Source organism: Crocodylus porosus, unplaced genomic scaffold (genome assembly GCF_001723895.1).
Source record: "Crocodylus porosus isolate Cpor-Errol unplaced genomic scaffold, CroPor_comp1, whole genome shotgun sequence".
In the NCBI taxonomy this organism is placed as follows: domain Eukaryota; kingdom Metazoa; phylum Chordata; order Crocodylia; family Crocodylidae; genus Crocodylus; species Crocodylus porosus.
In genome coordinates, this window is record NW_017728911.1 from 20,489,434 (window position 1) to 20,517,180 (window position 27,747).

At 39.2% G+C, this 27,747-nt stretch overlaps 1 protein-coding gene across 2 annotated transcripts in view; it reads left to right on the plus strand.

Annotated features, from left to right (window-relative positions):
• AP4E1 (adaptor related protein complex 4 epsilon 1 subunit) overlaps positions 1-26,051 on the plus strand; it is a 34,291-nt gene extending 8,240 nt beyond the window's left edge. The window contains exons 3-20 of one of the 2 annotated variants that reach the window (XM_019533582.1): positions 2,294-2,367; positions 7,633-7,754; positions 8,501-8,660; positions 9,172-9,338; positions 10,015-10,088; positions 12,729-12,851; positions 12,949-13,058; positions 13,366-13,505; positions 15,107-15,219; positions 15,359-15,477; positions 17,150-17,455; positions 17,986-18,100; positions 18,449-18,584; positions 19,283-19,541; positions 20,315-20,890; positions 22,567-22,751; positions 24,389-24,546; positions 25,467-26,051. In XM_019533582.1, the coding sequence (XP_019389127.1) occupies positions 2,294-2,367; positions 7,633-7,754; positions 8,501-8,660; positions 9,172-9,338; positions 10,015-10,088; positions 12,729-12,851; positions 12,949-13,058; positions 13,366-13,505; positions 15,107-15,219; positions 15,359-15,477; positions 17,150-17,455; positions 17,986-18,100; positions 18,449-18,584; positions 19,283-19,541; positions 20,315-20,890; positions 22,567-22,751; positions 24,389-24,546; positions 25,467-25,627 (3,098 nt within the window). In that variant the 3' untranslated portion in view covers positions 25,628-26,051. Of the gene's footprint in view, positions 1-2,293; positions 2,368-7,632; positions 7,755-8,500; positions 8,661-9,171; positions 9,339-10,014; positions 10,089-12,728; positions 12,852-12,948; positions 13,059-13,365; positions 13,506-15,106; positions 15,220-15,358; positions 15,478-17,149; positions 17,456-17,985; positions 18,101-18,448; positions 18,585-19,282; positions 19,542-20,314; positions 20,891-22,566; positions 22,752-24,388; positions 24,547-25,466 lie in introns of those variants that run through there. The other variant, XM_019533583.1, reaches the window with a different exon arrangement.
• The last annotated feature ends 1,696 nt before the right edge of the window (positions 26,052-27,747 follow it).

Sequence of the window (27,747 nt, forward strand, 5' to 3'; positions counted from 1 at the left end):
GCAGACTTGCTGAGGGTGCTCTTCATCCCATTTTCCAGGTTGGTGATGAAGATCTTGCACAAAATCAGCCCCAGGACCAGAGATGTGGGTTTTCTGGATAATTTTCAATGGGAAAATTTTCCAATGCCCTAAATAGAGCGCGATCTGATTTAGCGTGTTTACTTGACTTACATTTAGTAAACAAAACTAAAAAAGTACCCCATGTTAATTTTATGTCCCAATAGCCACAAGTATTTGAACTGAAATATTTGTTTAGGAAAAAAAAATTAATACAGCACGCTTAATGTAGTTTAAATGTTATATTCAAACAAATTCAAAGCTTTATGTGGAAATAAATTATTTTTATTGGAATACTTGTAAAAATGTAAAGACAGTACACAATAGTGTGTACTTCCCTTATATTGTTTGTTTAAATTTAAGGAAAAAAATGAAGGCACTGAAAACTGTTGACACACTAATTTTAGCACACCCAAAGAACTGTGCATGATATGCTGTGCTTTGGTTTTGATTTGACCCGCACAGCCAATTAGACAAATTAATACCTTGATTTTTGGTCTGGATTAGAACGTCATTGGATTTACCCTCTTATTTACAAATCAGTAAAACACTCTCATACTTCCTTGGGATAATCGGCTGAAAAACATTAATTATGACTTTGAAACTGCCAAGCTTGCCTAATATTGTATTGGCATCCATTAATTGTTACTAATGAATTTTCTGAAACAAATTTAAAAAAACGGAATATTTCCCACGGAAAAATAAAGCATTGAAAAATTTTCTGCCCCACTTCTCTGCCCAGGACTGACCCATGGGGTATCTGCTTGATACTGGTTACCGATTAGATATCAACGCATTGATTACTACCCTTTGAGGCTGATGATCTAGCCAGTTTTCTATCCACCTTGTAGTCTTCTCATCCAACCTGTACCTCACCTTCTTGCAAGAGTATTGTAGGAGACCATATTAAAAGCCTTGCACTTGTATATCACATCCACTGCTGTCCCTGCATCCACAGAGCCAGTTACTGCATCATAGAAGGCAGTCAGGTTGGCCAGACATAACTTGAATTCATGCTGCCTGTTCCTAACAATCTTCTCCTCCAGTTGATTAGAAATGGACTCCTTGAGGACCTGCTCCATGATTTTTCTAGGGACTGAGGTGAGGTTGACTGGTCTGTAGTTCCCTGGATCCTCCCTTTTGTTAAAGATAGGCACTATATTTGCCCTCTGGGACCTCCCCTGATCATTATAAGTTTTCAAAGATGATGGCCAGCAGCTCTGCAATCACATCAGCCAACTCCCTCAGCACCCTTGGATGCACCCTGTCTAGCCCCATGGTCTTGTACATGTCCAGCTTTTCTAAGTAGTCCTTAACCTGTTCTTTCTCCACTTTTGGTTGCTCACCTTCTCCCCAAACTGTTCTGCCTGGTGCAGTTGTCTGGGAGCTGACTTTGCCTGTGAAGATTGAGGTGAACAAGGCATTGAGTACTTTAGTCTTTTCTTTCTCATCTGTCCCTAGGTTGCCTCTCACATTCAGTGAGGAGCCCACATTTTCCCTGATCTTCCTCTTATTGCTGATACTCTTGTAGAAATCCTTCTCGTTACCCTTCACATCCCTTGCTAGCAGCAACTCCAATTGCACTTCGGCCTTCCTGATTTATCCCTGGATGCCTGAGCAGTACTCTTGTGCTTCTTCCTAGTTGTTTGTCCAAGTTTCCACTGTTGTAAGCTTCCATTGTGTGTTGTAGCTGACTGAAGAGTTCCCTGCTAAGCCAAGTTGGTTTTCTGCTATGGTTGCTAGTTTCCATGTGCATTGGGATGATTAATTCCTGCACCCTCAGGAAGGTTTCTTTAAAATACAACCAGGTCTCTGGACTCAGACTGACCTCCCGTGGGCTCATGTCCATCAGTTCCCTGAGTGAGTCGAAGTGTGCTTTTCTGAAGCCCTTACTCAGCTGATCTCCTTCCTTTCCTTGGGATCCTAAATTCAATCATCTGGTCGCTGCTGCCCAAGTTGCCATGAGTTTTAAGTTTAAGTTTATAGATTCCTCTTAACTGTGGACATATAGCTAGTTGGTTTCACTTCTGTCTTTTATTGAACATAGAATAACAACCTGAATATCTCGAAGCAACCAGGTTGCAAAAACAGCTATTTTTACCATTGGGATTAAGGGGAAGTTAATGCAACTATATTTTTGCCCATGATTTGAGTTGATTCCTGTGGTGTTTTCCAGTAAAAGTCTTTTTTTAGTTATTTATTACATGGGAGTGTTGATGACTGTTTTCTGTTGTAGGTTACTTGGCTGTTTCTTTGTTTCTCCATGAAAATCATGAATTGTTGCTTCTGCTTGTTAACACAGTTGTGAAGGTAGGTGTCTGAAGTGGTTGGAGGTAAATATTAAAGCTGGTGAGTTCCTTTGTCATTTAGCAATGGAATAAGGAAAATGACTATAAAAAAGTTATAAAAAATGGAGATGGCAAAATATGTCAAATTTTTATTTTGCTGAAACAGGTATTTTTATATACACTGTTGACTGTTCTGTATTTGAGTTTACTTGCTCTTGTATTCTTTCATTCTTCTGTAAGAACTGCATAGTTATCGTGCCTTGCAGTGGGTAATTGTTTCTTTAATTCATTGTTTTCGTGCTGAAAAGATTTTCAATTCCTCATTTTGGGTGCTATCCAGCTCCTGTTGAAGGCAATACAAGAACTTTGACTCCAGTGGGAGATGCGTCAGGTTCTTAACTCTGTTGTTGAGGACTCAAAATATTTTGCATTAGTCAACCTTTTTTCATCACAAAAATTAGGTTATGGTCACTATGCAGTTACACCTTTTGGTTACTTTGGCTAGGTACAGATGTTCAGTTTCAGTTGGGGAGAATTGTTTTTTTTTTTTTTTACTGGTAGACATCAGAAATGTACAGATGTTCAGGCTTTTTTCCTGAAGCAAATGCAGCTGCTGGGGCCACCTTGGTCTTGAGAAGGTACGGGGGTAGCTGCTCTGCCCTCTTCTCTCTGCTGTAGATGAAGAGGTGTGGGGAGCAGCAGCCACTATTCCCCTTTTCCCAACCTGGGAAGTCCCCAGTTTCAGTATGAGACAGGCGGCTTTTCCTGCTCCCATTGGCTTCCCTTTGCTGCCTCCTTGCCCAGCTGAGTGGTGGGGCAGTGATATAAAAGCGAGCAGCAGCTGGGTCGGGCTCTGGCTTTTAAATTGCTGCCCTGCCTGTTTGATGGGGCAGCAAGGGGTAGTCAACAGCTTGCTGGGGAAAAGTCTCTGCATGGTTATATCTTGCCCCTCTGGCTTTTAACTTGCTGCCCGCACTGCTCTGGGGCAGCACAGGGTGAGACAGGCTCTGTGCCCCTGCAGCAAGGCCCCTCCTCCATGCACTCCTTTGGGTCAAAGGAGTGCAAGGGGTGGGGCTGTTCTCCTCTGGGTAAACCAGGACATGGAGCCCTCTGTGGCTGGCTGTGGCAACTGCTTCTTTTTAGCAGCTGCCAGCTACTACTTGGCAGCCTACCTGCTTCCCAGGCAGGGGAGAGGACAGACTGTTAATTAATGGGCTCCCAGGAGGGTAGGAGTAGCCAAGGGAGCAGCAGTCTGGTGCTCCCTTGCTGGACAGCCTGTGTAAAGTCCAGCTTGCAGGCTCTTTTTTCTACTGGAACAATATTTTCCTGATAGAATTGAACATCTGGATGCAGCCTTTAAAATGTCAGTACCATTCTAGGAGAGGGCTGTCAGGAGACCTATTTTTGTCACTAATGCAGCGTGGAAAGCATGAGCAAAATGCCAGAACAGAATATTGGCAGGCAAGGTTCTGTGAGTAGATGTGGTATCTTTTATTAGACCAACTGAGTAGTTGGAAAAAAGTTCTTAGTAAGCTTTTGGGCACAGTCACCCTTCTCCAGGCATAGGAAGTCTCTGCTGTTCTGAGACTCCAAGGAATGAGAGGCGCTAAAGAGTGACAGGACCTCAGTGAGAATGTAAATAGGTAGAAATTAGGAAAACATAAGGTAAAGCAGGGAAGGGTGGGCTGAGGGGAGGCAGGGGAAAAAAAGCCAAAGGTGAGTAAGGGAGGCTCTATAGTACTAGTAATTCAAGGCAGAAAAGAGGCTGCCTGTGAAAAAGGAAATGGCTGGAATTAGGAAGACAAAGGGCAGAAAAGGAGGGTGGGAGGCAGGGAAAGAAAAATGTAAGAGGTCAGGTCTGGCAGATATCTGGTGAATCAGATGGAAGGCAGGTTGTGATGCGTCAAAAATCCAATGTCTATAGTGGATCCATGATTTTTGTGTCCAGTAAATTTATGAAGTGAAGTTCATAGGCTCATCTACTAAAGGTGTTTTGTAAGTTCCCTTTGAGGATCAGAACTGAGAGAAGGGAGAGGGCGTGATTGTCTTGTGAGAAATCTGCCCCCACAGGTAACTGGGTATTTGACAGATTTTTGGTGTGTGTTCATTGTGCACAATTGTTGTTTGGTTTCTCCTTAAATTAAGGCCTTTGGAGAGGATACGCACACACTTACCAAAGCTGAAAAATCTGTCCTCTCCAAAGGTCTTAATTTCTGTCCAGAAAAACAACCGAAGAAGATACTGCAATGTGGAGAGCTAGAAGATTTTTTTTCAACGTGTCCATCTAAAGGAATATTGCCACAACCAAAAGGAATCCACTTTCAACACTAATTCATCTGGTGACAACATTGATTAAAAAAATCTATGCCAAAAAATCCCCAAACTCCTCAGATAGGACACCTAACAGTGGACAGAATTTAAACCTCAATCGCTACATTAACTGCTTTAGAGAAAGAATGAACAACAAAATACTTAGCAAGGAACACCACTATAGGATCCTCTCCCTCTCAGAAATAGGGGCCATAGAATGTCTAAGATCCAACCACCAAACAATAATAAAACCAGCAGATAAAGGAGGAGCTATAGTTATTCTTAACCATGAAGACTACATAAAAGAAGCCAACAGACAACTCTCTGACACGACGTACTATAAAAAACTAGAGGAAAATCCACCTCCCCTTTTTTGCTCAAAACCATCACATCATTTCTGTCGGAACTACACAAAAAGCTTCACACCCTAATCTCTCCACTACCTAATCCAGGGTCTTTTTACTTACTCCCTAAAATCCACAAAGAAGAAAACCCTGACAGAGCTACCATTTCAAAACATATAAAGCTAATTAAAGAAGTATCAGGTTTTGTCGAATCCATCTTAAAACTGCTCATCACCCAGAGACCAAGTTTCATCCAAGACTCAATAGACTACCTGCGAAAACTCAAAAACATAGACTACTTTCCCAGCAATACCCTCCTAGCCACCATGGCTGTCACTAGCTTATACACCAACATCCCACACCAGGATGGCATCCAAGCCTACCTCACATACCTACAAGAACAAGATTATAACTCTGAGTCCAGATCTCAGGCTATCACTAAACACACATACTTTATCCATACACACAACAACTTCAATTTCAACAACCAATGCTTCCTCCAGACCACGGGCACAGCTGTGGGCACCAAAATGGCCCCACAATATGTCAGTCTTTTTATGGCCCATCAAGAATAATTCCTCAAGAACTACGCCTTCAAACCTTTACTGTACCTGAGATACACCAATGACGTCTTCATCGTTTGGACCGAAACCCTGCAGTCTCTGATTTCCACCAAAAATTCAACAATCATCGCCCTTCCATCTGACCATTGCTTGAATACTCTAACAGCATTTCCTTTTTGGACACCATGATCAATATCCAAGAGGGTTAAATTCAAACCACCATATATAAGAAACCCATGGGCCAACATGCATATCTGCACAGAACCAGCAACCATCCTAAGCACACCAAAAATGCTATAATGTACAGGCAAGCTCTCCGATACCACTGAATTTGCACCACGGAGAATACCTGTGATTGCCACCTCACAAATCTCAAAAGGGCCTTCAGCCAACAAGGACATTCCTTCAGAGGGAGAGATTGCACTTTTGAAAGAACCACCCGTATACCATGTGAAAATTTGCAGCAGTACAAAAAGAAAATCCCCACAAATCTTGCACCACTAGTTATAACATATCACCCTTCCCTGGAGCCTACACGGAAAATCCTTAAACAATTGCAGCCCATACTAGAAGATGACCCAATTCTTAGAGAGATCTTTCCAGAACCACCCACCTTAGACTTTAAACAAGCACTGAACCTCGCTAACCTCATCACCAGAAGCAAACTCCCTATGACCCAAACCACACCCAGTGGATCCAGACTGCCAGGACAAGACATGCAAAACCTGCCAACACATCAACACCCCACAACAACTATACCCCACAACAGATCCATCACCGTTCCTGCATCTTACACCTGCACCTCCAGAAATGTTCTACAACTCATCCAGTGCATCAAGTGCCTCGATGGAAAATATGTAGGAAAAACCAAACAACAATTGTGCACGAGAATGAACACACACCAAAAATCTGTCAAAGACAAGAATACCCAGTTACCTGTGGGGGCAGATTTCTCACAAGACAATCACGCCCTCTCCCTTCTCTCAGTTCTGATCCTCAAAGGGAACTTACAAAACACCTTTAGTAGATGAGCCTATGAACTTCACTTCATAAATTTACTGGACACAAAAATCATGGATCCACTATAGACATTGATTGGATTTATGACACATCACAACCTGCCTTCCATCTGATTCACCAGATACCTGCCAGACCTGACCTCTTACACTTTTCTTTCCCTGCCTCCCACCCTCCTTTTCTGCCCTTTGTCTTCCTAATTCCAGCCATTTCCTTTTTCACAGGCAGCCTCTTTTCTGCCTTGAATTACTAGTACTATAGAGCCTCCCTTACTCACCTTTGGCTTTTTTTCCCCTGCCTCCCCTCAGCCCACCCTTCCCTGCTTTACCTTATGTTTTCCTAATTTCTACCTATTTACATTCTCACTGAGGTCCTGTCACTCTTTAGCGCCTCTCATTCCTTGGAGTCTCAGAACAGCAGAGACTTCCTATGCCTGGAGAAGGGTGACTGTGCCCAAAAGCTTACTAAGAACTTTTTTCCAACTACTCAGTTGGTCTAATAAAAGATACCACATCTACTCACAGAACCTTGCCTGCCAATGTCCTTAGACCAACATGGCTACAACCAAAAACCCAGAACAGAATATTCTGATTTTCTCTTAAAGAACTGGCGCAGGTTTATATTTAAGTGTTTTGATTCTAAGATGTATTTTCAAAACTCCTAGCTTATTAAAATATTTCTTTGCTTCACTGACCCAAGTCTTACTTGGCCTGTTTGGTCAGTGAGGTAGTAGTCCAGTGAAGAGAACCAGTAACTAATTTTCAGTGCCTGTGGCCAGTCAGATTAAAAGTGAAAGATCTATACATGCCCATTGCCACCATTGTTCTGGAGCTGCTTGAACTCCGTGACACTAGTTGTTTTACATAATTATTCCTAAATAAATGAAGATTGATAGGAAAAATGAAAAAACCCCTGACAAGACCTCAGGGATGGTTGCTGCAGAGTTTAGCATAACTATGGAAACTTTTTCTCCTTTAATCTTAGAGTGAAGTGTAAATTTCCCATTATTTAACTTTAGAAATCAGCGTTTTGTTGTTTTGCTTTCTGTGACAGGACTTGCAGAGCACTAACTTGGTTGAGGTGTGCATGGCGCTAACTGTTGTCAGCCAGATCTTTCCACGGGAAATGATTCCAGCTGTCCTTCCCCTCATAGAAGATAAGCTTCAGCATTCCAAGTAGGTGGTTGCTTATAGGATTTCAGACTGTGCTGTGATCTCAGCAAGGCTTTCTCTTGCGAGTGACTGCTTCTCCAGCAGCTAATCACAAGTTTCTGCGCCTTTCCTAATTTTGCTGTTGTACGTCTTTTCTCTCTTTAGTTTACACACTGTTGAGTGCATGATGATAAGTCTACAATTTTGCATAACTATTGTTGATGATTAAATATCATGTAATTTGTATGTGTGGAGATACTGCTAGGAAATGTATGGGACTGAAAAGTGCTTGCTGTAAAATGGAGTAACAAATTGGACCCTTGGTATTCATTGCATCAGTGCCTGATTTTAGATAAGCTGAGAATGCACATGTCCCATTCGAAGATGCTGAGCAGCTAATGCAGCCACTTTGATTATCAAACCAACTAGTTTATAACATTCCATATATGTGAAAACAGAATGCCAGCATAGTGGATATGCTGAACTATCAGACTGTCTAACCGCTAAACTCGCTCTGCCACAGATTGACCAGGTGGGCTTTGCCAAGTCACTTAATCTCTCTTTCTGTTCCTTAGCTGTAAAACTTGTCTACCTGAAATATGTTACGAGAGCAATTTTATTTTATTAGCTGCAGAAATGGAAAACGGTACAATATTGGTGTTTTTCATAGGAGTCAAGTACCTAAAATACTTAAATATAGAGACAAAATTAAAGGTTAAATAAAAGTTTGAGTTGGTTGATCATAAAATAACATGTGTTTTTCTTCATAGGGAAATTATCCGAAGGAAAGCTGTGCAAGCTCTGTATAAGTTCTATCTCATTGCTCCCAACCAAGTCCAGCACATCCATGACAAGTTCCGGAAAGCCTTGTGTGACAGAGATGTTGGAGTTATGGCTGCCTCTTTGCACATTTACCTTCAAATGATTAAGGTAAACTAAAAAATAGAAGTCCAACATAACTTGTAAGCTGTTTTAAAAAAATGTGTTGTCAGCTGTAAAACTGATCAGTAGAAAAATCTTACTTAAAATCTTCCAGAAAAATAAGAGCAGAGTTGATGAAACATTTATTATTTATGTAAATTCCAAAAACTGGCTCTGTTTTAAATTTTTCTGACAGTCCTGCTAGGTGCACTGCCTAACACTGGTCCTCAGTATCTTTCTATTCCTGGCTTTTGCTCTTAAGTTAAATGTTTATATTTTTAATATATTAACAGTTTACACTGAGGTATGTCTTTCATGCATATTTTCCCCCACAAGAGCAGCGCCTTCAGCCATGGCTTTATAAAACTTCACATTAGAATATGAGAGGAAGAAGAGATGAGTTGGGTAATAGACCAAGTTGAGTAATTTGGCTAGGAAATTTGTATTCGCTTAGGCTGTGTTTATATTGTGTTTGAGGTGCTATATTTAGAATAGTTGCATGTTTTTTTTCCTTGTCTAGGAAAACTCATCTGGATATAAGGACTTAACAGAGAGCTTTGTAACCATTCTGAAGCAGGTGGTGGGAGGAAAGCTTCCCATAGACTTCAATTACCACAGTGTACCGGCACCATGGTTACAGATTCAGCTCTTAAGAATACTGGGGCTGCTAGGAAAAGATGATCCAAGGTAACCAGGTTTTTTTATGTAACTAAGTCTTTGAAAGTGGTAAGAATACATTGTGAATCATTATGTGATGACTCATGACAAATTTTACTTTCTTTCATGAAGAAAAGTTGAAAGAAATGGTGAAGTATGACAGGCTTAACATTTTTTCTCTTGTAACAAATGCTGAGCTCAGGTTTCAGATTTACTGAAAACTGGCTGTGCTTAGTTTATTTCCCTATTTCTCTGTGAGCTAGGCAACTGATTTGTGAAGGGGTGCACTGAAAGACATTTAGTCAGAACTTCTGTTTATTAGGTTAGCAAAAGACCAAAGGGAAAATCCAGAGTAAAGATAGTGACAGTTTAGTTTGTGTGTGCTTTCTTTTCCACTTGGTAAGTAAAATAAACTTCTGTTCTGAGCAGTCAAGGCAGTGTTTTTACCATCTTAATATAGTAGATACTTTCAAATTGGAAGAGAAAATATGTGTTGAGAAGCCATTTCAGTCCAGGTTATTGAGCCCTTGGTCTTATGAGAATTTCTTCATGTAAATATTTTTGTTGGAGTCCTATGGAGCACTTGCATGTGTGGTGTTTGGTTTTGCTTCCCAGACCAGGCCCCACAGGTATATTTATACAATTAGTGTACTGTGCTTCAAATCAAATTACATATTTTTAATGGAAAAAAAATATTTTGTAACAGGACAAGTGAATTGATGCATGATGTTCTGGATGAATCTTTGAGAAGAGCAGAAATAAATCATAATATTACATATGGTGAGTGAGAATATCTTAAAAGCGAAATTAAAATTATAAGAAGATATATACGCAGTACTGTTGACACAAACAAATGCAGTGTTCTGTGGTTAAATAATCTGATAAACGACTGAATTTGGCTGTTGTGACTGGTGACCTGCAAAGCATGCAAAGTACAGCATTTCAAAATGTATACAGAAATCTATTGAAGTAAACATTTATGTTAATAGGGAACATCTGAAATTGGGCTCAAACTTGGCTAATTTTCAAATAGATGAGTGTAACATGGAAGTCCTCCAAGTTATAGTAGGCTTCATCTTGCCTTCAAATATGCAAGGTTGTATGCTTGGTGTGATAACCTACTGTACAGTGATTATAGTGCCTAATTTAAAAATAGAAATGGTGATGCTTTCCTTTGTCAGAAAGAAGAACAATACTGGACTTCTTCAGTTTCTTTTTTTTTAAGTTGTCTGCATAATTTGTTGTTGAGACATATAGCAAAAAAAGGGAGGATGCGAGACATCTGCTTCTTTTCCAGATTCATTTGTGATTCTTTGACTTACCCTGTAGCACCAGTTAATGTATTTCCAGAGTTCATTGGTATTAACACGTGTGGAAAGATGTGTTGCCATGTGGCACTGCTGTTGACTTTATAACTCTTTCAAACAGCCATGATAATGTCTTTTCCAGTGTGTGGGGGAGGGCAGAAGACATCTGACAATAGAGCAGAACAAAGAGATACTTTAACAAGACTGAAAGTATTATTTTAAAACGTGCGTCTTTGGGGTTTTTCACTATTTTTTTAAGTATAAATATCTAAGGTTTTAGAACACTGAATTAAAAATGGAATGGCATCTCTCATTGTAAATGATACAGTGTTTCATGGTTTTGAAACTAAACTATTAAAAGTACTAGCATACACACATTAGTTAAATAGGTAAATTGAAGAGTTGATTATGAAAATGGCTAAATAGGTTTGCTGTCTTAAAATATATGTAGAATTTCTAAATGGAGTTCCCAAGACTATAAATGTGCATAAATCCTTTGTACAGTGAGAGGAAGTTGGATTCCCAATGTTGAGTGTTAAATACTGTGGGGATCAAAGTGGATGACCGTATCTGAAAAGGTTCTATTAGTACTCAATGAAATGTATGCAGAGAAACAGTTTTACGTGCATTCTTCCATTCATGTTTGTCAATTTGTTTTGTAAAGTGCTGAAGAATTGATGATGATCCCTATGCAAAAATGTAAATCTGTTCAGTTATGTTTTTGGAAAATAGCCAGTTCTATTAAATGCTAAAATCCATACTTTTTGGACATTCTTGGCTTGTTGCAGACAAGTTAGCACACATACCTTTCTCAGGCGTAGCTTTTCAGTGGCTAAAAATCAATAGATTCAGGTCTATCTATCACCCATCCAATAAATTTTAGACTAAATGAGATTTTGCAGAAACATGCAAATTGTTGAGATGGTTTGAAATCCCTGAATTATGTGTCTGATCTTTTCTCCCTTTGTCCATACTGTAATAGTGGCTAACCTCAGTAATTCATCATGACTTCTTAACTGCTATTGATGCCTATATGATGATTTTGAGTCTTCCTGAAAATGAGTAAATTGCTTTTGTTATAGACCTCCACAGTCTAGTCTTGGCCACAGTCTAGTCTTGGCCAGTCTCTTGGTTGGTTAGTTTTACAGCAGACTTCGAGGTTGGAAAGTTGTGTAAAAACTGAGAATTTATAATAAAAATATTTCTAAAAGAAGGTAGCCAGGATTTCAGTCCTGGTTTCATTCAAGTCCATGGGAACTGAACTATTAACTTCAGTGGGAGGAAGATAATTAGGCTCCAAGTCCTCGTTAGAGTGAATGCACTGTACTTGTAAGTTTGCTACAATGCTGGACGGGGAGACCTTTATTCAACACAGACCATTTACACGTTTACATTTACTAAAAATAGATGGCCAGATCAGTTTTTACTTCATTGCTCTGTCTAAAGGCTTAATAATCCATTGATAGACTTCAAAGACTTGCTAGTTTGTTGACAGAACTGCCTGTTCCTAAGTAAGAAATCGAGTCTCTGCTGCCTATGCCATTCTGTACTAATCTATCCACGCAACTGTATAAACTGTACTTGGCTCCCTGTCAGACACCCTCTGTTCGTCTAAGTATTATTGACAGGAACTATCTGCTAAATTTTCAGCAGTTCTTTTTTAGACGCAACAAAAATTCATCTTGTTCTGATGTCATTTTCCCTTTTTTGGGTGGCAAAGAACAGAACATATTTCAAGCCCTAACTGAAACTCCACTCTGTAGTTGTGGCTGCATATCCCTGCCTAGCCTGCATTCAGTCATAATTTTCACCTATTTATTTTGGTGCAGTTGCCTTCATGGCAGAAGCAGTATAGATATTCCTTGCCTGCAGGAAGGAAATTTATTTATGTACAAAGAGTAACACCTGTTCAAAAAACTTCAGTGTGATTTAAAGATCTCAGAAATCTACATAGAGATTGCATATATGATTGCTTTAACACATTGAATGCACCCCTGTTAGGGAAAGCTTTAAACCTTGAAACGTTGTTACTTGTATGCTGCTTGTTTTGTAAAAATGCTTGTTACGCATTTATAAATTACTGCCATTTACTTGCTTTTTGTTGTTTCCCCAGCCATCTTGTTTGAATGTGTCCAAACTATTTATACCATTTACCCCAAACCTGATCTGCTTGAGAAGGCTGCCAAATGCATTGGGAAGTTTGTTTTGTCACCAAAAATTAACTTGAAATATTTAGGTAAGGATACTTGGTCACCTGAACAAGACGTTTTGAATTGAATCTAATTGTGTCTGCGCTTTTTTTTCATATCCCTTTGTAATAACTTACTTTCTAGGATTAAAGGCTCTTACCTATGTTATCCAGCAGGATCCTAATCTGGCACTTCAGCACCAAATGACAATAATTGAATGTCTAGACCATCCTGATCCCATTATTAAAAGGGAAGTAAGTTAATTTTTGAATTCCACAAAATAGGCCTAATGTCTGTGCTATAGTTAGGAATTCTTAGTGTTATAACACGGTGGCATAAAAGTCATATTGATGTTACAAATGCTAAAGGTAAAAGTACACAGAGCATGCAGTTACCTGTGTAACTTCCGTTTTTAACTCTTCTCATTTTTCATCCTTATTTCCTTGTTAAAACGTGTATTTAGGATATGCCAGTATTTACTTTTTATCCAGTTTGGCACTTTATTTACTTTTCATCTATGACTCTCTCTTGATGTGTGATTAGGGTTTTTTTTTTCTTTAGACACTGGAACTTCTTTATAGAATTACCAATGGGCAGAATGTAACTGTCATAGTTCAGAAGATGCTTGACTATTTAAAACAAAGCAAAGAAGAATATACCATCATCAACTTAGTGAGTAAAATCGCTGAATTAGCTGAGAAATATCCTTTTGTTTTGCTGAAGCTGACTCATGTAGCTGACTCACATTAATAACCAAGAACATTTTGTGGCCTTTCAAGACAGGGCATCAAGGCCATACTAAAATGAGGGGAAAAAGGTAAGCAGAAGTGAACACTTGCAGAAATGGTCTTGACATTATTTGAACCGTAAATGAAAAGTTAAGAATGTTTTTTCTTTGCAGTTAATCTTTTAAGTTAATATTAAAACCTGAGCTTAAAACTCCAAAAAAAAAAGTCCTCTTTAGTATGGGAAAGGGAGACTCCAGTACTCTAAGTGCAGGCTCCAGCACTCTTGCTTTTAAGAAATGATTTTCCTAACGGCGTACGTGGGAAAGGCACCGGGTAAGATATTGCAAAAATTCCAACCTACAGTAACCTCCCCGTCTCTTTCTTTCTGTCTCTCTCTGAAATAAAGTTCCTGGTTTGTTGCAGTGCAACAATAAATCTATTTGCAGTACAAATAAATTCTGGCTAACGCTTTATTTGGTATTGCTGAGGCTTCTGTTAGGTGTGGGAGACTGTTATTCCTCAGTAAATGTCCAGAAGTTAGCAACTTGAACACTACGAAAAGCTATTTACGGTAAAAGCTCTGTTACCTGGCATGAGTGAGGGGTGGAGGGTGCCAGTAATATAAAAATGCTGGTTACCTGAGGCAGGGGTTTTTGGCTGGACTGGGGCAGGGGTGGTAGTGGTTACACACATGGGAGGGGTAGTGGTGGCCATGTGGAGTAGTGGCAGCACAAGGTGGTGGCTGGCAGCAGCTGCCCCCACATGCGAGCTTTCCCCATCCCTGTGTCTGGCCGGCTGGTTGGAAATTCTGGTTAGTAGAGTGTCGGTTACTTAAATGCCAGTTAACACAGCTTTTCCTATACTTCTGATTCTGAATAGTAGAGTAGTACTTGTTTATAGGTAATAAGTCACTTAGACTTCTTCTTTTTCAGTTTTAAAAGAAGAGCAGATACATGTAGGCAAAACCCCACACGCTCAGTGTTGTACGTAAAACGTACTGGTATTCTAACTCCCCTCGGAAATTAAATGTGGAATAATCTTTATTGTGAATTTAAAGCATTCCACACTATTGCCTTCTGTTGATACTTCTGCATTAACTGTGCCATTGTGGTTTAAGTTTACACAAATTCACAGAAGTTTAGGGTTGAAAGGGACCTCGTGAGAGATTAATTCACTTCCCTCTGGCAGTCCAGTACTATATCCTGTAACAGCATCTTAGCTTTCCCAGTAAAATAGACAGCTTTGGACCATTGGATACTTGTTTTAAAAGAAACCCCACAGTATTCCAAGGAATTTGCAGATTACATTAGAATATGGAAGGACAGCTGTGAGATACTCAAGAGTTGTAGAACACGTGCCACAAAGTTTCTTCATAGCTCCATATTGAAACCCTTTCGGAAAAGTGTGCCAAACCTTTCCTTAGCTTGGCAATCCTTTACATGGTAAGCCTTTGTTTGCACAAATACCATATTCTCAAAATTGTATCTGTTAAGATTGTAAGTAAAAGTAAATTAAATACAAAAATTAATAAAACCAGTATGCTTTAGCATTTCTTCCCTTAACATTCTGGGCACATATGCACCTGCCAATGAGTGGTTCATCCAGACTATGAATGCTGTGTTTTCGATAGGAGGAGATGTGATGCACCCTGATATTCCAAATAACTTTCTGAGGCTTCTGGCTGAAGGTGAGGAACTTCCTGGACCCTGTAAAGAAACAACTCTATGTTCCTAGTTAATTATTTAGTTTGATTTTTCTAAGTTGATTTTGAATTCCGTTGTACATGCAGTATACATTTCAAATAATGGTTGTCATTTTGTTTTCAGGGTTTGATGATGAAAAGGAAGATAAGCAGCTACGGCTTTATGCTGTTCAATCGTATCTTGGTTTATTGGAGGAGGAAGATGCCATTTATCCTCAGAAATTTCTTCAGGTTATGAGTTGGGTATGCTACCTATGATTGTTTTTTTATATATATAAAATTACTATGTGTGGAAGTCCGTTTTAACGTTTTGAACATTTTAGTCTCTATCTTCCAAAAGGCATGTATTACACTGAAACCTGTTCAGCCAGCTGTCTGCTTTGGTGCCTGTCACTTTTTCTAATTTCTCCATAGTAAGACCATAAGTAGTTGTGAAAATGCATGTTCAGTCTTATGGTGACCTGCCAAGCTGCTGCCCTAGTATTCTCTCTCACAAAGAAGAAAACAACCAGGCTCTACTTGAAATGGAAAACAAGCACCTGATTAATTGTGCTTGCATAGTTATTGGGTAACTGTTTTCAATCAGCCACTTACTTACAAAAGCGCTGATTTTACTTTTTTTGGAAGGACTGAAAGTGTTTTTTCTTCTCAGCTAGCAGACTTTCCATTGGCTTGAGGGAATAGTTTCTGACTTTGTTGACTTCTCTTATTCATAGATTGTAAGGCCAGAAGGGTCCTTGGAAGATCATCGGGTCCAGCTCCCTGCACCAGGCAGGAAAGACAACTGGGGTCAGGTGACCCCAGCAAGGTGACCATCCAGTCTCCTCTTGAAGATCTCCAGGGCAATGAGTTAGTTTTTTAGCACATACTGAAGTTGATCATTTTAGGGTGTGTGGAGGCAAACTTACCACATATCAGCAGTTCCACAGTATCTGCATTGTGCTTTTGCTTCTACCCTCTGCTAAGTTTGCTGAAGTTGCCAGCAGGGCAAATTAAAACTCTGGTGTGCATCAGCTGATACATTGCCAATACCAGGGAGGTGCCCTCTCTATTTGGCATTGGTGAGGCTACAGCTGGAGTACTGTGTCTAGTTCTAGGCACTACACTTCAGAAAGGATAAGCTTGAGAAGGGTACAAAGAAGGGCCATGCATATGATTAGGGGCCTGGAGGATGGGCCTTACAAGGAGAGACTCCAGGAATTGGGCCTGTTCAGTCTGAGTGAGAGAAAACTGAGAGGTGACATGATAGCTGCCTACAAGGGATGAACATCAAGATCTAGGGGAGCAACTCTTCAGGAAGGCATCTCAAGGGAGGATGGGGACCAATGGACACAAGCTAATAGAGGGAAAATTTAGGCTGAACATAAGAAAAAAACTTTTTTCTGTTAGGGTTACCAGGATCTGGAACATGCTCCCAGCCAGAAGTGGTGCAGTTGCCATCCTTGGAGGTGTTCAGGATGAGGTTGGATAAGCACTTTGCTGAGCTTGTTTGAGCCCAATAACTTCCTGTCCATGGCAGAGGATTGGACTTGATCTTGCAGGTCCCTTCCGGTCCTTTGATCCTATGATTCTAAGTAGGAAATAAACCAAGGCAGCTTCACTTGTGTGTTCATTCATTTTCCCTTATCTTCATTTACCCTGATACAGTTCATTCATCTGCCCATATGCTTAATGTAAGTACTTAGAAACCAGCAGACATCATGTCCCTTTTCACTGCATATATTTTGGGTTCTTTTAGGTGGATATATAATGTGAAAATACCTTGAAAAGTTCCAAATTTATAAACAGTTACATGCCTATAATTTTTTTTTTTTGAATGTAAGATATATTTAACTATGTTGGTATTGCATATTAATTTTCAGATAGGTAAATCATGCTTGTGTAACCAAGTGTTCACTATATCTGTTACTTATAGGTTTTGGGGGAGTATTCCTATCTTATAAATGATGAGGGTGATCCAGAAGTCATTATGACCAGACTGCACAAATTACTGAAGAAGACCTTTGTTACTTCTGAAACTAAAGCCTGGATTATGGCTGCCATCACCAAAATAGCATCCCTTAACCCTGGCTCTAAAACAGTTGATAAACTAATCCAGGAATTCAGCACCTCTCTGGATACTTGCATGAGGCAATATGCCTTTGAATTAAAACATCTCTGTGAAGACAAAGATTTGATGAAAAACTTGCTTCCACTTGATGCTAGCTGTGATGATATGGTGGTAAGGTAACTTCAGCCTGTGTTCTGACAAGGCTGACATTTTTGTGGTCCCATGAATAATGTGCATCTTGGAAGTTAGGAGTTGGAAGATCCAGATCTATCAGTTTACTTACTACGATGTTTTTATGATTGGTTGCACTGGGATTCCATTATTCAGAAAGGGAGCTAATGTGATTGGCTTTACAATTGAGTTAGTGTATAGCTCTGAACATAGAATAGAATAGATCATATTGGGATGCAGGATTTTTTTTGGTCAAGTTTTCTTTTCCAGACAAATCAGTGATATTGAATGAGTTTCCATAGTTATCCATTATTTAAGATTTATTGTTTAAATAGATGTTACTACACAGAAATATTGTCTTCTATGTGCAGAATGCTCCTATGGGTAATGGCTTAAGCCTAGAATATACTAAAGGTAGCTGATTCAAGTGTGAGAGCTGTAAACTGACTGGAACATTCTTATAGTGGAATTAATAACCTGCCATTGTGGAAAGAGTCTAATGTCCATTGTCCTTTTTGGATTCAATGTAGGTAGATGCTTCCTTATCTTTCCTAGATGGCTTTGTGGCTGAGGGACTGAGTCGTGGGGCAGCACCATATAAACCTCATCATCAGAGACAGGAGGAGAAGCTTTCCCAGGAAAAAGGTAGCTAATTTCACTGTATTTCTTAAATGTCTGATAGAATACCTTAATTAAAAAATAGCAAGAACTTGATTAATTTGTATAATCTGGTGTCCTGAGAAACTTGGCTTGCTAAAAAAAAATTAGGCTAGAAACATAGCTTTGCATGTTTGTAGTTGGGGGAGGGAGGGGACACTTGTAAGTCTAAAATACATAGTTCAACAACTGGTTTTAATAATGATGGGATCCTGAATGTTAAAAGTGAGAAATGACAGTTTTTAGGTAGTGTAACTTCCCTTTTCTCATATAACTTTGATTTTGCTGTATATTTTCTGATCCATTTTGATGAATACAATTCTGGCTTTCTTGTAGCTTTGAATTTTGAACCTTATGGACTGTCACTTTCTTCAAGCATGTCAACTTCTGGCTTCACTGGCAGGCAGTCTCCCACTGGTCTCTCTTTTGGTTCTGACATATCTGGTAATAGCACTGAGATGGGACAAAAAGAGTGAGTTACTTTATCTTAAAAAATCAAATGAAGAAAAATGTGGTTTAAGTCCTATGTTCTTGTCACTGTTATAACTTTTTACTACATAATAATGGGGGAATAATCTTAAATACTTGAGCATGAAAACAGTTGACTGTTACCCTCAGTTGGCTGTGTATGCAAGAGTTGGAGCTCTCTCAATAACTGGCTCCATATTTATTTAATTACAAAGGAGACTGGAATCCTAGCATTTCTCTGGATATATCTTTCTCTTGGTGGTGCTGCTTAAATGACTTATTCTTTAAAAAGCAAACAAACGAAAAACCCACAAGCACCAAAAAATATTTAAACACCCAGGACTTTATGCAGAATGGGGGAAAGGAGTAAAGTTGTTATGTTCACTAATGATGTGCCAGTTAAAAAACCCAGATAGAGGGAGAGCAAATAGGACATACTACTCACTAGAATCTCCTGTTCTGGTTTCATAACATTGGCTCAGAGTGCATTTGCTGAGCGCTGTGCTTCCCCCAGGTAGCTATTCACAAGTAATTTCTATGCAGGAAATGAGAAACAGCCTAGGTGTTTTCGTGTTGCTGTTACGCATGTTACAAAGCAAAGTGTAGCCCAGGTGGTCAGAGTTCTCACTCTTAAGAATGGTATTGCTTTTCTCAATAGCACTTTCACAGGTTTGTTCTTGCTTTCATTATGTATGTTTTTAGGATGAGTAGTCTGAAACTTGATGGTGTGAAGAAATTATGGGGGAAAGATGGCTACCTCCCCAAAAAAGATAGCAAAACAGGAAAAGAAGATAAACTGGAGGCTGTACCTCCAGGCAGCACATTAGGGGGAAACATGGTTGATCATCCTTTGTCAGAAGCTGATCAAGAAGTTGTCAGCCCCTCAGAGGAGGAAAAAGAGAAGCAGCAGCTAGCATCAACATTGTTTGTTGGGCTAGCATCAAACAATGCTGTCAGTCTGGTATGTGATTTTTCCATAAGCTATGAGTTATAATATTTATAAAATAGCTGTAATTAAGGTAAGGATATTTATTTGTAATGATATTTGAATCAATATGGTAATAACATTTAAGGCGGAACTTGCATTGGAGGAGAAGACATTCACATTGTCTGGTAAGAACTAGTTATTTAGGCTACTGAAAAGGAAAGAAGAAATCCCTAAAACAGATAGTTTAACCAACCTCTATGGGTCCTACGAATACTGCCGCTGCTCTGTGCTTTGCACTTAGTTCTGTTCTGCCAGGCTTTACTGGGTGTTAGCTGTCTTTGCCCTATCTACTAGAAATTGCAAACTTCACATTCCCGGCAGTAAGGGTTAAGACTGACATGTCCTTTTGCAGGTAAGTGGTAAAATGGCTGACTTATTTTTTAATACTGACCCTAAGTCAGCACTTCTTGTTTAATCCTTGTATTTTATCTCTGCTGTTTTGTAAAACCTTTGGCTATGCATTTGTTGCACAATGGCCATGAAGATCTTCTAATTTGGGTTTTATTGATATCAGACTGAATTCTCCCCTATGAACTATCTCTGATATCTTATAAGTAACTTAAAAGTAGCTTATGTACTGTCCAATAAAAACATTTTATATACATTTTTGTATTTAAAGATTACCTCTCTTGGGGTATTTGATTTGTATTCTTGATTCTCAAGAACATAGTCTGTTCTGTTGACTAAGCTACCTGGCCAATCACCAAGAGGAAAATAGACCAAAACATCTTTTGTTTCTTTTGCAGATGGGTAAAGCAGACACCACCACTCAAAAATTCAAAAGAAAATCAAAAATAAGTGAAACCCAGAATAGTGAAGAAGTCCCAAGTATCCAACATGATGCTACCTTATCTTCCAGTCCTTTGCCTGAAGCACAATCAAACAACAATGAAAACATTCAGAGTACTGAACATGTAAGATTAAGGAAAACCTCACTGAGTTCTTCAGAAGTTTTGGAAGCTAGCATCTCATTTAAGAGACCTCAGTCCCTAATGGAAGCTGGACTGGATGCAAAACTTCCAGATTGTAGACTGTCACCATCATCGTTGTTTGCTGATAATAACATGGAAGTTTTTCAGCCTACCCAAGTCATTCCATCTGTAGCTGCCAGTAAAGCCTCCTTGATTCCCTCCTTATCAGAAGAATTAGCCAGCAACCCTCATTCAGAAGCAGTAGAGCTTTGTAGCAGTGACACCCTTGCTGTGAACTTGTGTAAAGTTTGGACAGATGACTGTTTACTGCTTGTCTTGTTTGTTGCCAACAGAAGTTCCTCAGCACTTAAGAATGTGAATCTAGTATTTGAAAATTCAGAACATTTTAAGGTAAGAAAATTGTAACTAGTGTAGTAGAAGAGATGCATGCTTTTACTCTGCTTTTCACTTATACCGACATATACTGAGTTCTTCCTGTCAGATAATTTGGACAAAACAAGTTTTACTTCAAGGATTAACTACAAAGCATGTATAGTCAGAATATATCAGAGGTATTTTATTCTGCAACGTCAACTATGTATGGGGTTATTTATTGGTTGGTATAAGATGTGACTGAAAAACTTAATTGAACCTTCCCACATGTTGCATGTTTTTAAAGGGTATCTTTTGGTTGTGGGTACACATCAGTGATTGGCCTTTCTATCAGTATTTCAAACATTTGATTACTTCACTTATGTGTGAACTGTGGATAGATGACCTAAGAACAGTGCATGGCCGTATCAAGTCCTGGATACTCTGTGCTGACTTATTTACATAAATTATCTCCTCTTCAAAATCAGGGCTGATGTTAGAAGAAGCTTCATCATGGAACTTAATTGTTCTGGAATCTTCCTCCTGCTGGTTTTTGGTTTATATCAAGCCCAGCACTCAGCCAGTAACGTAACACATCTGATTTGCCTGGACTTGTTCTGAAGTTATGATGAGTCAGTATTTCACTGATTGGCACTGATAGGCTGGGGGTGGCAGCCTGTGACTGGACTGGATCTGGCCTGTGGAGCCATTTGATCTGGCTTGCAGACATGGGGCTTCAGAAGCATTTGTCATCGGGGCATATTCCCCTGCCACCATAGGAACAAGTGCCAGTGGCGGCTAGGTCGTAGCTCCTGCCTACCCACCCACCTCTGACTGGAACCGGGTTGGTCTGGTCCTTAGCCTTAAAAGGGTGCAGACCACTAGTATAGGCAGTTCCATCAGAGTAACCGAGGGCTGAATAGTCACGGAAACAACAGTATCCTTATTACGTGTGGAGGTTTCCGTTCCCTGATTTAGCATGCATCAGGGCAGTGGGGGAAATCTTGCACTGTTACAATCTGCAGTGAGTATGCTGAAGATAACTTAAAGACTACAGTGTCTCAGGCAGTCAGGTCAATACCTTCTCAAAAATTAAATTAACTTAAAAATGCTGTTGGTTAAAGGAGTCAGTTGCATTTCTATTTTAACTCTGACAAGGCTTTACTAAAGCTTAATAAGAAAGCTTAAAACAGAGTAGGGTGCTCTGTCACTAGCCAAATCCAAGAAGAGTAAATATTTGTTTATAATTTACAGCTAAATCTTAACCAATAGTATGAAAAATATGTGGTGCACCAATGTGCAACAGTACCAGGCAATGAAGGATATCATTGAGAAAGCACTTTACAAGATAGGCTTTGTTTATATGATCACCTGTGCCTTTACTCTCTGTTAAGGGAACTAGATATTTTATAATAAAATGCTGATAGAGAAAACAGGTATTTTGTGGCGTTGTCTTATGGTTACATGGAAATATTGTTTTGTTAGCAAAATATATTTCTGCAGAATTTAAAGGAATTTTGGGAGTGTATTTGGGTGGAATTGTCTTTTGTGCTCCTAAGCTAATGCCTGATGTCAGGATCCTCAGTGCCATGAAAGTTGATGTGGTCATCTAGATGCAAGATAATCGGTTTCAGGTATTGTTTCCCCTTTCTAGTAAATGGATATTTAGCAAGATGAATAATTTCCATAACTCTGAATTTTGTTTTTATTTGTAGATTGTTGAAGGCCTTAGCTACCATTTTCCTGTAATAAAAGCTCGAAGTCTGGAAAGCTGCCAGAAGTCTGTGCAAATGGAAAAAAATTGTATGCAGGAGATTCTCGTGGGCTCTCTTAATTACCATTTAGAGATGGAGACTGGCCTTGAATTTTCAGTGACTTTGTCACTGATAGATTTTATCAGGTAAATAAGCTGCATTTTTGGAATGTCGTTGTGTTGTTTTCAAGTAATGGTTGGCTCAGTGATGGACTCTTAAATACTGGCTTCTACCTGGCTTCTACCTTCAGGTGGTTGCTTTTTTTTCATTTAATTCAGATAGCTAATGAACACTAACTTGTCACTGGTCAGCATCCTAATGTGTGGATCCCAGTGATCAAGAATGCCACTGTCTCCTGACAGCTTGGCCCCACCACCACAAGTGGTTCTTTTATTGGGAGTCTCAGTGGAAAGTACAAGGATTGACTAGGACTAAGCTGTCAATCATCTCTAGCAGTTATCTGTTGAAATTAAGATGTTGGCCTTTACCACCGGGACAGTGTAAAAAAGTTTGTACAACAGTGTATTCTTTCTGGGACTTTAGGACTTCAGTCTTCAGAACAATTAGATAGCTTCAGTGAGCACTAAAACTTTTTAGTGTGTTAAAAATTATACACACAAATGTTTCCCTAGGTTTCTATATTGTCATCCCTTTTGCTTTTTAAATGTGTCCTTGACACAGTGAGAAGGTTTTCTTTCCTATCGTTAGCAAAGTGAGTAGAATTTTAAATTCCTGCTATTCTTTTACAAGGGTGGCAAAGATTAGTTATTTAGGCATAAATCTTACTTTTCCTATTACCCTTTTTTCATCATCTCCTTGAACTCCAGCTTTTTATACTAAACAGAGAAAAAGATATTTGTCTTAAAAGTCTTACTGTAAAAGATTGACCCTGTTTTATTCTATACTGACACTTGCATTTAGTCTTTCTTCTATGCATCATGGAAAGTATGGCATTCTAGGGCTAAATAAGGCTAGAGATGTAGCCTCAAGCATTTTGGATAGTAAAGGAATGTTAGTATTTTTGAAAGCAGAAGATTATTTGCATATTTTAAGGATGTGCCCTAATGTTTGTCTTTTTAAAAGAGTTTAACTACTGGATTATTCCAAATATTTAGTTGCAAGTAAATTGTGAAGTAGAGTTAAGTACAAATCCCCTAAGATCACTGAATGCCTTTCCATTTTGGAATGTTCTCTTGACAAATGCAGCATGCATTTTCAGTGTAGTTAATGGAACTGTAGAGACAAAGGGTGATAAAGGCATGCTGCTTCAGTATAAGATAAATTATACATGCTTAAAATTGAGCGAGCTTATTTTAAATACAGCAATCCAAATGGTGTGAAAGAGCTAACAACTTTTACAGTAAAAGAGCTCATCCTACATACTTGTCAACTGACAAAGCTTTTAAGTTAGCAGTAACAGAAATCCCTCTCCCCTTTTTTTTTTCTTTAAAGCAATCACTTTAGGTTCTACTTTTGTAATGGCAAATGCTGGAGTTTTCATTGTAAAATGACTTTCTGGAGGCGTATAACCTGACAGTTTCAGCTTTTTGAGATGGTCAGCATTAACTTCTTTTATTTATTTATAGAGCTGTAAAAAAGCAATTCATGTTCTCTATATTGTGGCTGGGAGGGTTGTATTAAGACAGAGCTGTATTCTGATATTGTTTGCTTTATTGTTTTAATGCCCTTTGGATATAGTGGCTTCTGGACAATCAAAAGCATGCACAATAATATTGAAGTTTGTTTGTTATTTTACTCAGTTTTGTATTAAAATTGGTTTCAGGCCAATGAAAATTACCACTGAGGACTTTGGGAAATTATGGCTGTCCTTTTCTAATGATGTGAAACAAAATGTAAAAATGTCACCTTCTCAGGGATCACTGTCAATAACTCTGAATACCCTGCAGCAGAAACTAAAGCTCCATGTTGTTGATATTGTAGGTGAGTGTCCATAGTTTTGTATGACATGTAAGATGTGCCAGGCAAATAGTGTCTGCTCCCAAAATGTTTATAATCTCAATTCTGGAACGCGTGTGAGTGCAGGTAACTTCATACAAATTCATTTAATGCAGTGACATTAATGGACATCTCCAGATGAATGCACATATGCGGTATGTGGCATCACGTGTTCGCTGTGCTGCTAATTTGCAGGGTGGGGGTGGGTGTTTGACACCGGGAGATCCTGGTGTTAAAAAGAAGCGGGGGGCAGGGCAGTACATGTAGCACCACCATGTGCTGCCTGAAACTGGAGCCTGGCCAGCTGGAGCCACACTCTGGCTTCCGGCCAGGTTCTCTGCTGTGGGAGGCCCCCAGACCGCCAGGTGAGGCTGCTGGGGCCAGTTTAATTGCTGGCCCCAGCCTCCTCTACCACACCTGGGGCAATGCGCCAGCGCATGCATGCACAAGCATACCCTGGGGGCAAGTAGCAGCAGCACATATTGTGCCACTGCTGTTTTTCCTCAGGAAAATATGCACCTTCCTGCTCATGGGGACGCACCTAATGGGTATATTCAGCGATGAAGTTGAGGTTGATTTGTACATGTGTGAGTGGGTACAGTATAATGAAGCAAATTATACAGTGTCGGATGTTCTCATTGCACCTTTACTGAGTCATCCAACAGATGCATGTTTTGAGAAGTGAAAAGGAATTGGGAGACAAGCTTTAAAGGAGTTTGTGAAGTGAGGGATGAAATTAAGAGTGAATGAGAGGTGAAAGGTCTAGTTAGGAAAGATGTTTGTGCAGGAAGGAAGCAAAATGTTGTATTTGAAAGAGCTGTATATTATGAAGCATATTTAACATGAACTGCAGTGATTTATCTCACTTGTAACTCTGTTGTTGTTGTCTGTGTTGTCATTTGAAGGTAATGAGGGACTAGTGGCCTGCCAGCTGCTTCCATCTGTGCCCTGCCTGCTGCATTGTCGTACTCATGCAGGGATGTTGGCCTTGTGGCTCAGATCACCTTGTTCTGCTCTTCCAGATAGTTTGCTCTATCAGTGTCAAAAGGTGATAGAGGAATCCTAACTGCCACAGTGCCTGCTTTTGTAACGGAGAAAGTAAACACAACGAATTTTTGTACATAGAAAGCAAATGTAAAAGGTTTACATGGTTATGCAAATAATTACCAAAGTGAAATTAGGATACAGGCAGTCCTCAACTTACAGCGTTTTGCACTTAGAACGTTTATAAATTGACACCATGTGTCAACTTTATGACATCAGTTTCAACTTACAACACTCGATCCAATGCAACGCTATGCCAGTGAACAAATTGACTGTGTCGCTCATCTCCCTGGAGAACATCTGTCCAAAGTTCCTTGGATACTTTCTTTAAGAAAGCAGACAAGCGTCCAGAAAAACCTGCAGCGAAGACTCCTGAGATGACTCTAGCCAAGAGCCCTTCAAAAAGTCCAGCAGAATCACCTCAAAGAAGTCCTTCCAAATCAATATGATTGCTATTTATACTATAAATACATTAATGTAGCTATATTACTCATCTATAATTGCTTGAGGACAAAATTCTGGGGTATTTTTAGTGAAAATAGTGTATTGGGCCTTGGTACAGGAACCAATCCCCCATTTATAACATTGTTTCTTCTGAGAAAATTGGTTCCAAGTTACAACGTTTTGACTTAAGACACGGTTTTCAGGAACCAGTTGTGTCGTAAGTCCGAGGACTGCCTGTACTGCTCCTCAAAAGCAGCTTGAAGTTGGTTGGTTTGGTTTTTTTTTTTGACAGGCATCTGCTATGTGGATTGGTAGGAAGGTCTAAAGTATGCCTGCAGAAACATGCTCAGGATCGTACAATCACTGAAAAGTGTTCTGTAAAGTATTGCTAACTGTTCAGTTAAATGTGTCTTTCTTAGTTTATTGCAAATGTCTGAAAGTATTTATTTTCTATGTACATTTTATATGCAGCAACAGTTTGTTTATAATAGCAGCTACTTAGTAGTTAAGTATATGGGAGGAAAACTTATTGCCACTATAAAGTCAGCTTTATACTGTGCAAAAATACCAATGTTTGTCTTTATCATTACCCAATACTTCATTGAAGAGCCTCTTTTAAAGCTGTTTTTAACACTATTTGAAACAAGACCCTTTCTTGCTGTTGCTCATGGTGCATTATCTTTCTGTACAGGATATACGTGTGTGTTGACGTATGGTTTTGGTAGTCAAAAGCACTGCTTTTGTTCTTTCAGTCATTTGCCAAGTAAGTGTTAAGTAATGACATCCAATTATTTTGGAGGGGGGAGAGGGAGGGAAATAGGGCAAGGGTAGAGGTAGGTAAAACTGTTGTACAGTTGAGATCATCCAGGTCACCTGTAGGATGTCTGCAGCTCTGTTGCTTTTGTTTAGCCCTCTTATCCTCCTTTGCAAGAGGCCTGTAATAGTAGCTGAATTACTTTGCAAATGGACAGTAGAGAAAACAGTTAAAGCTGAATTTATAATAGTCACGATAGTCCTGGATGTATTCTTAGCCCTGTGGTTCTGGATTATGTATTTGATTTTGGTTTATATATCTGTCCCTGAAAGAATTTTAGGGAAGAATTTTGAGTATTTTGATTTTTCTCTTTATAATCTGTTTTATCTGTTTACTGAACTGTGTGAACTGTTGGCTTGCGCAGGCTTTGGACATGACTTGTGTTGCTGTATATCTTTCTAAATCTTAATGGATCCAATGAGCCCAGCATGTATGCTGATGATGTGTCTGTCTGGATTGTTTCTCTCATAGTCATTTGTCATGACCAGTGCGCAGACTGCATCCTGGCCTTGAGACTTCTAAACCCTTCGTTTATTTAGACAGTAATAAAGTACAAGTCCTTTCTTTATTTTAGTTATTTACAGCTACCCACATTTTGCACAAACAGCTCTATGGGCATGGCATGAAAAGCAAATGGAACTGTGCACTTATTCTGTTTTTTTTTATATTGAGAGCAAAAACCTTTTACAAGGTGTTTCAGTTGTCATCTCTCTCACTTAGCAAATATCAGGAAGCAAATATTCTGTTTTTGCTATTATTTTGCCTTGTTTTGTTAAGTGTTCACACTTATGAATGTAATTTCAGTACGCTGATGATTAAAACAATGTTTTTTAAACTTCCTTTAGAGGATAAGCCAATTGTCTTGTCTTAATATCCACAGGTAT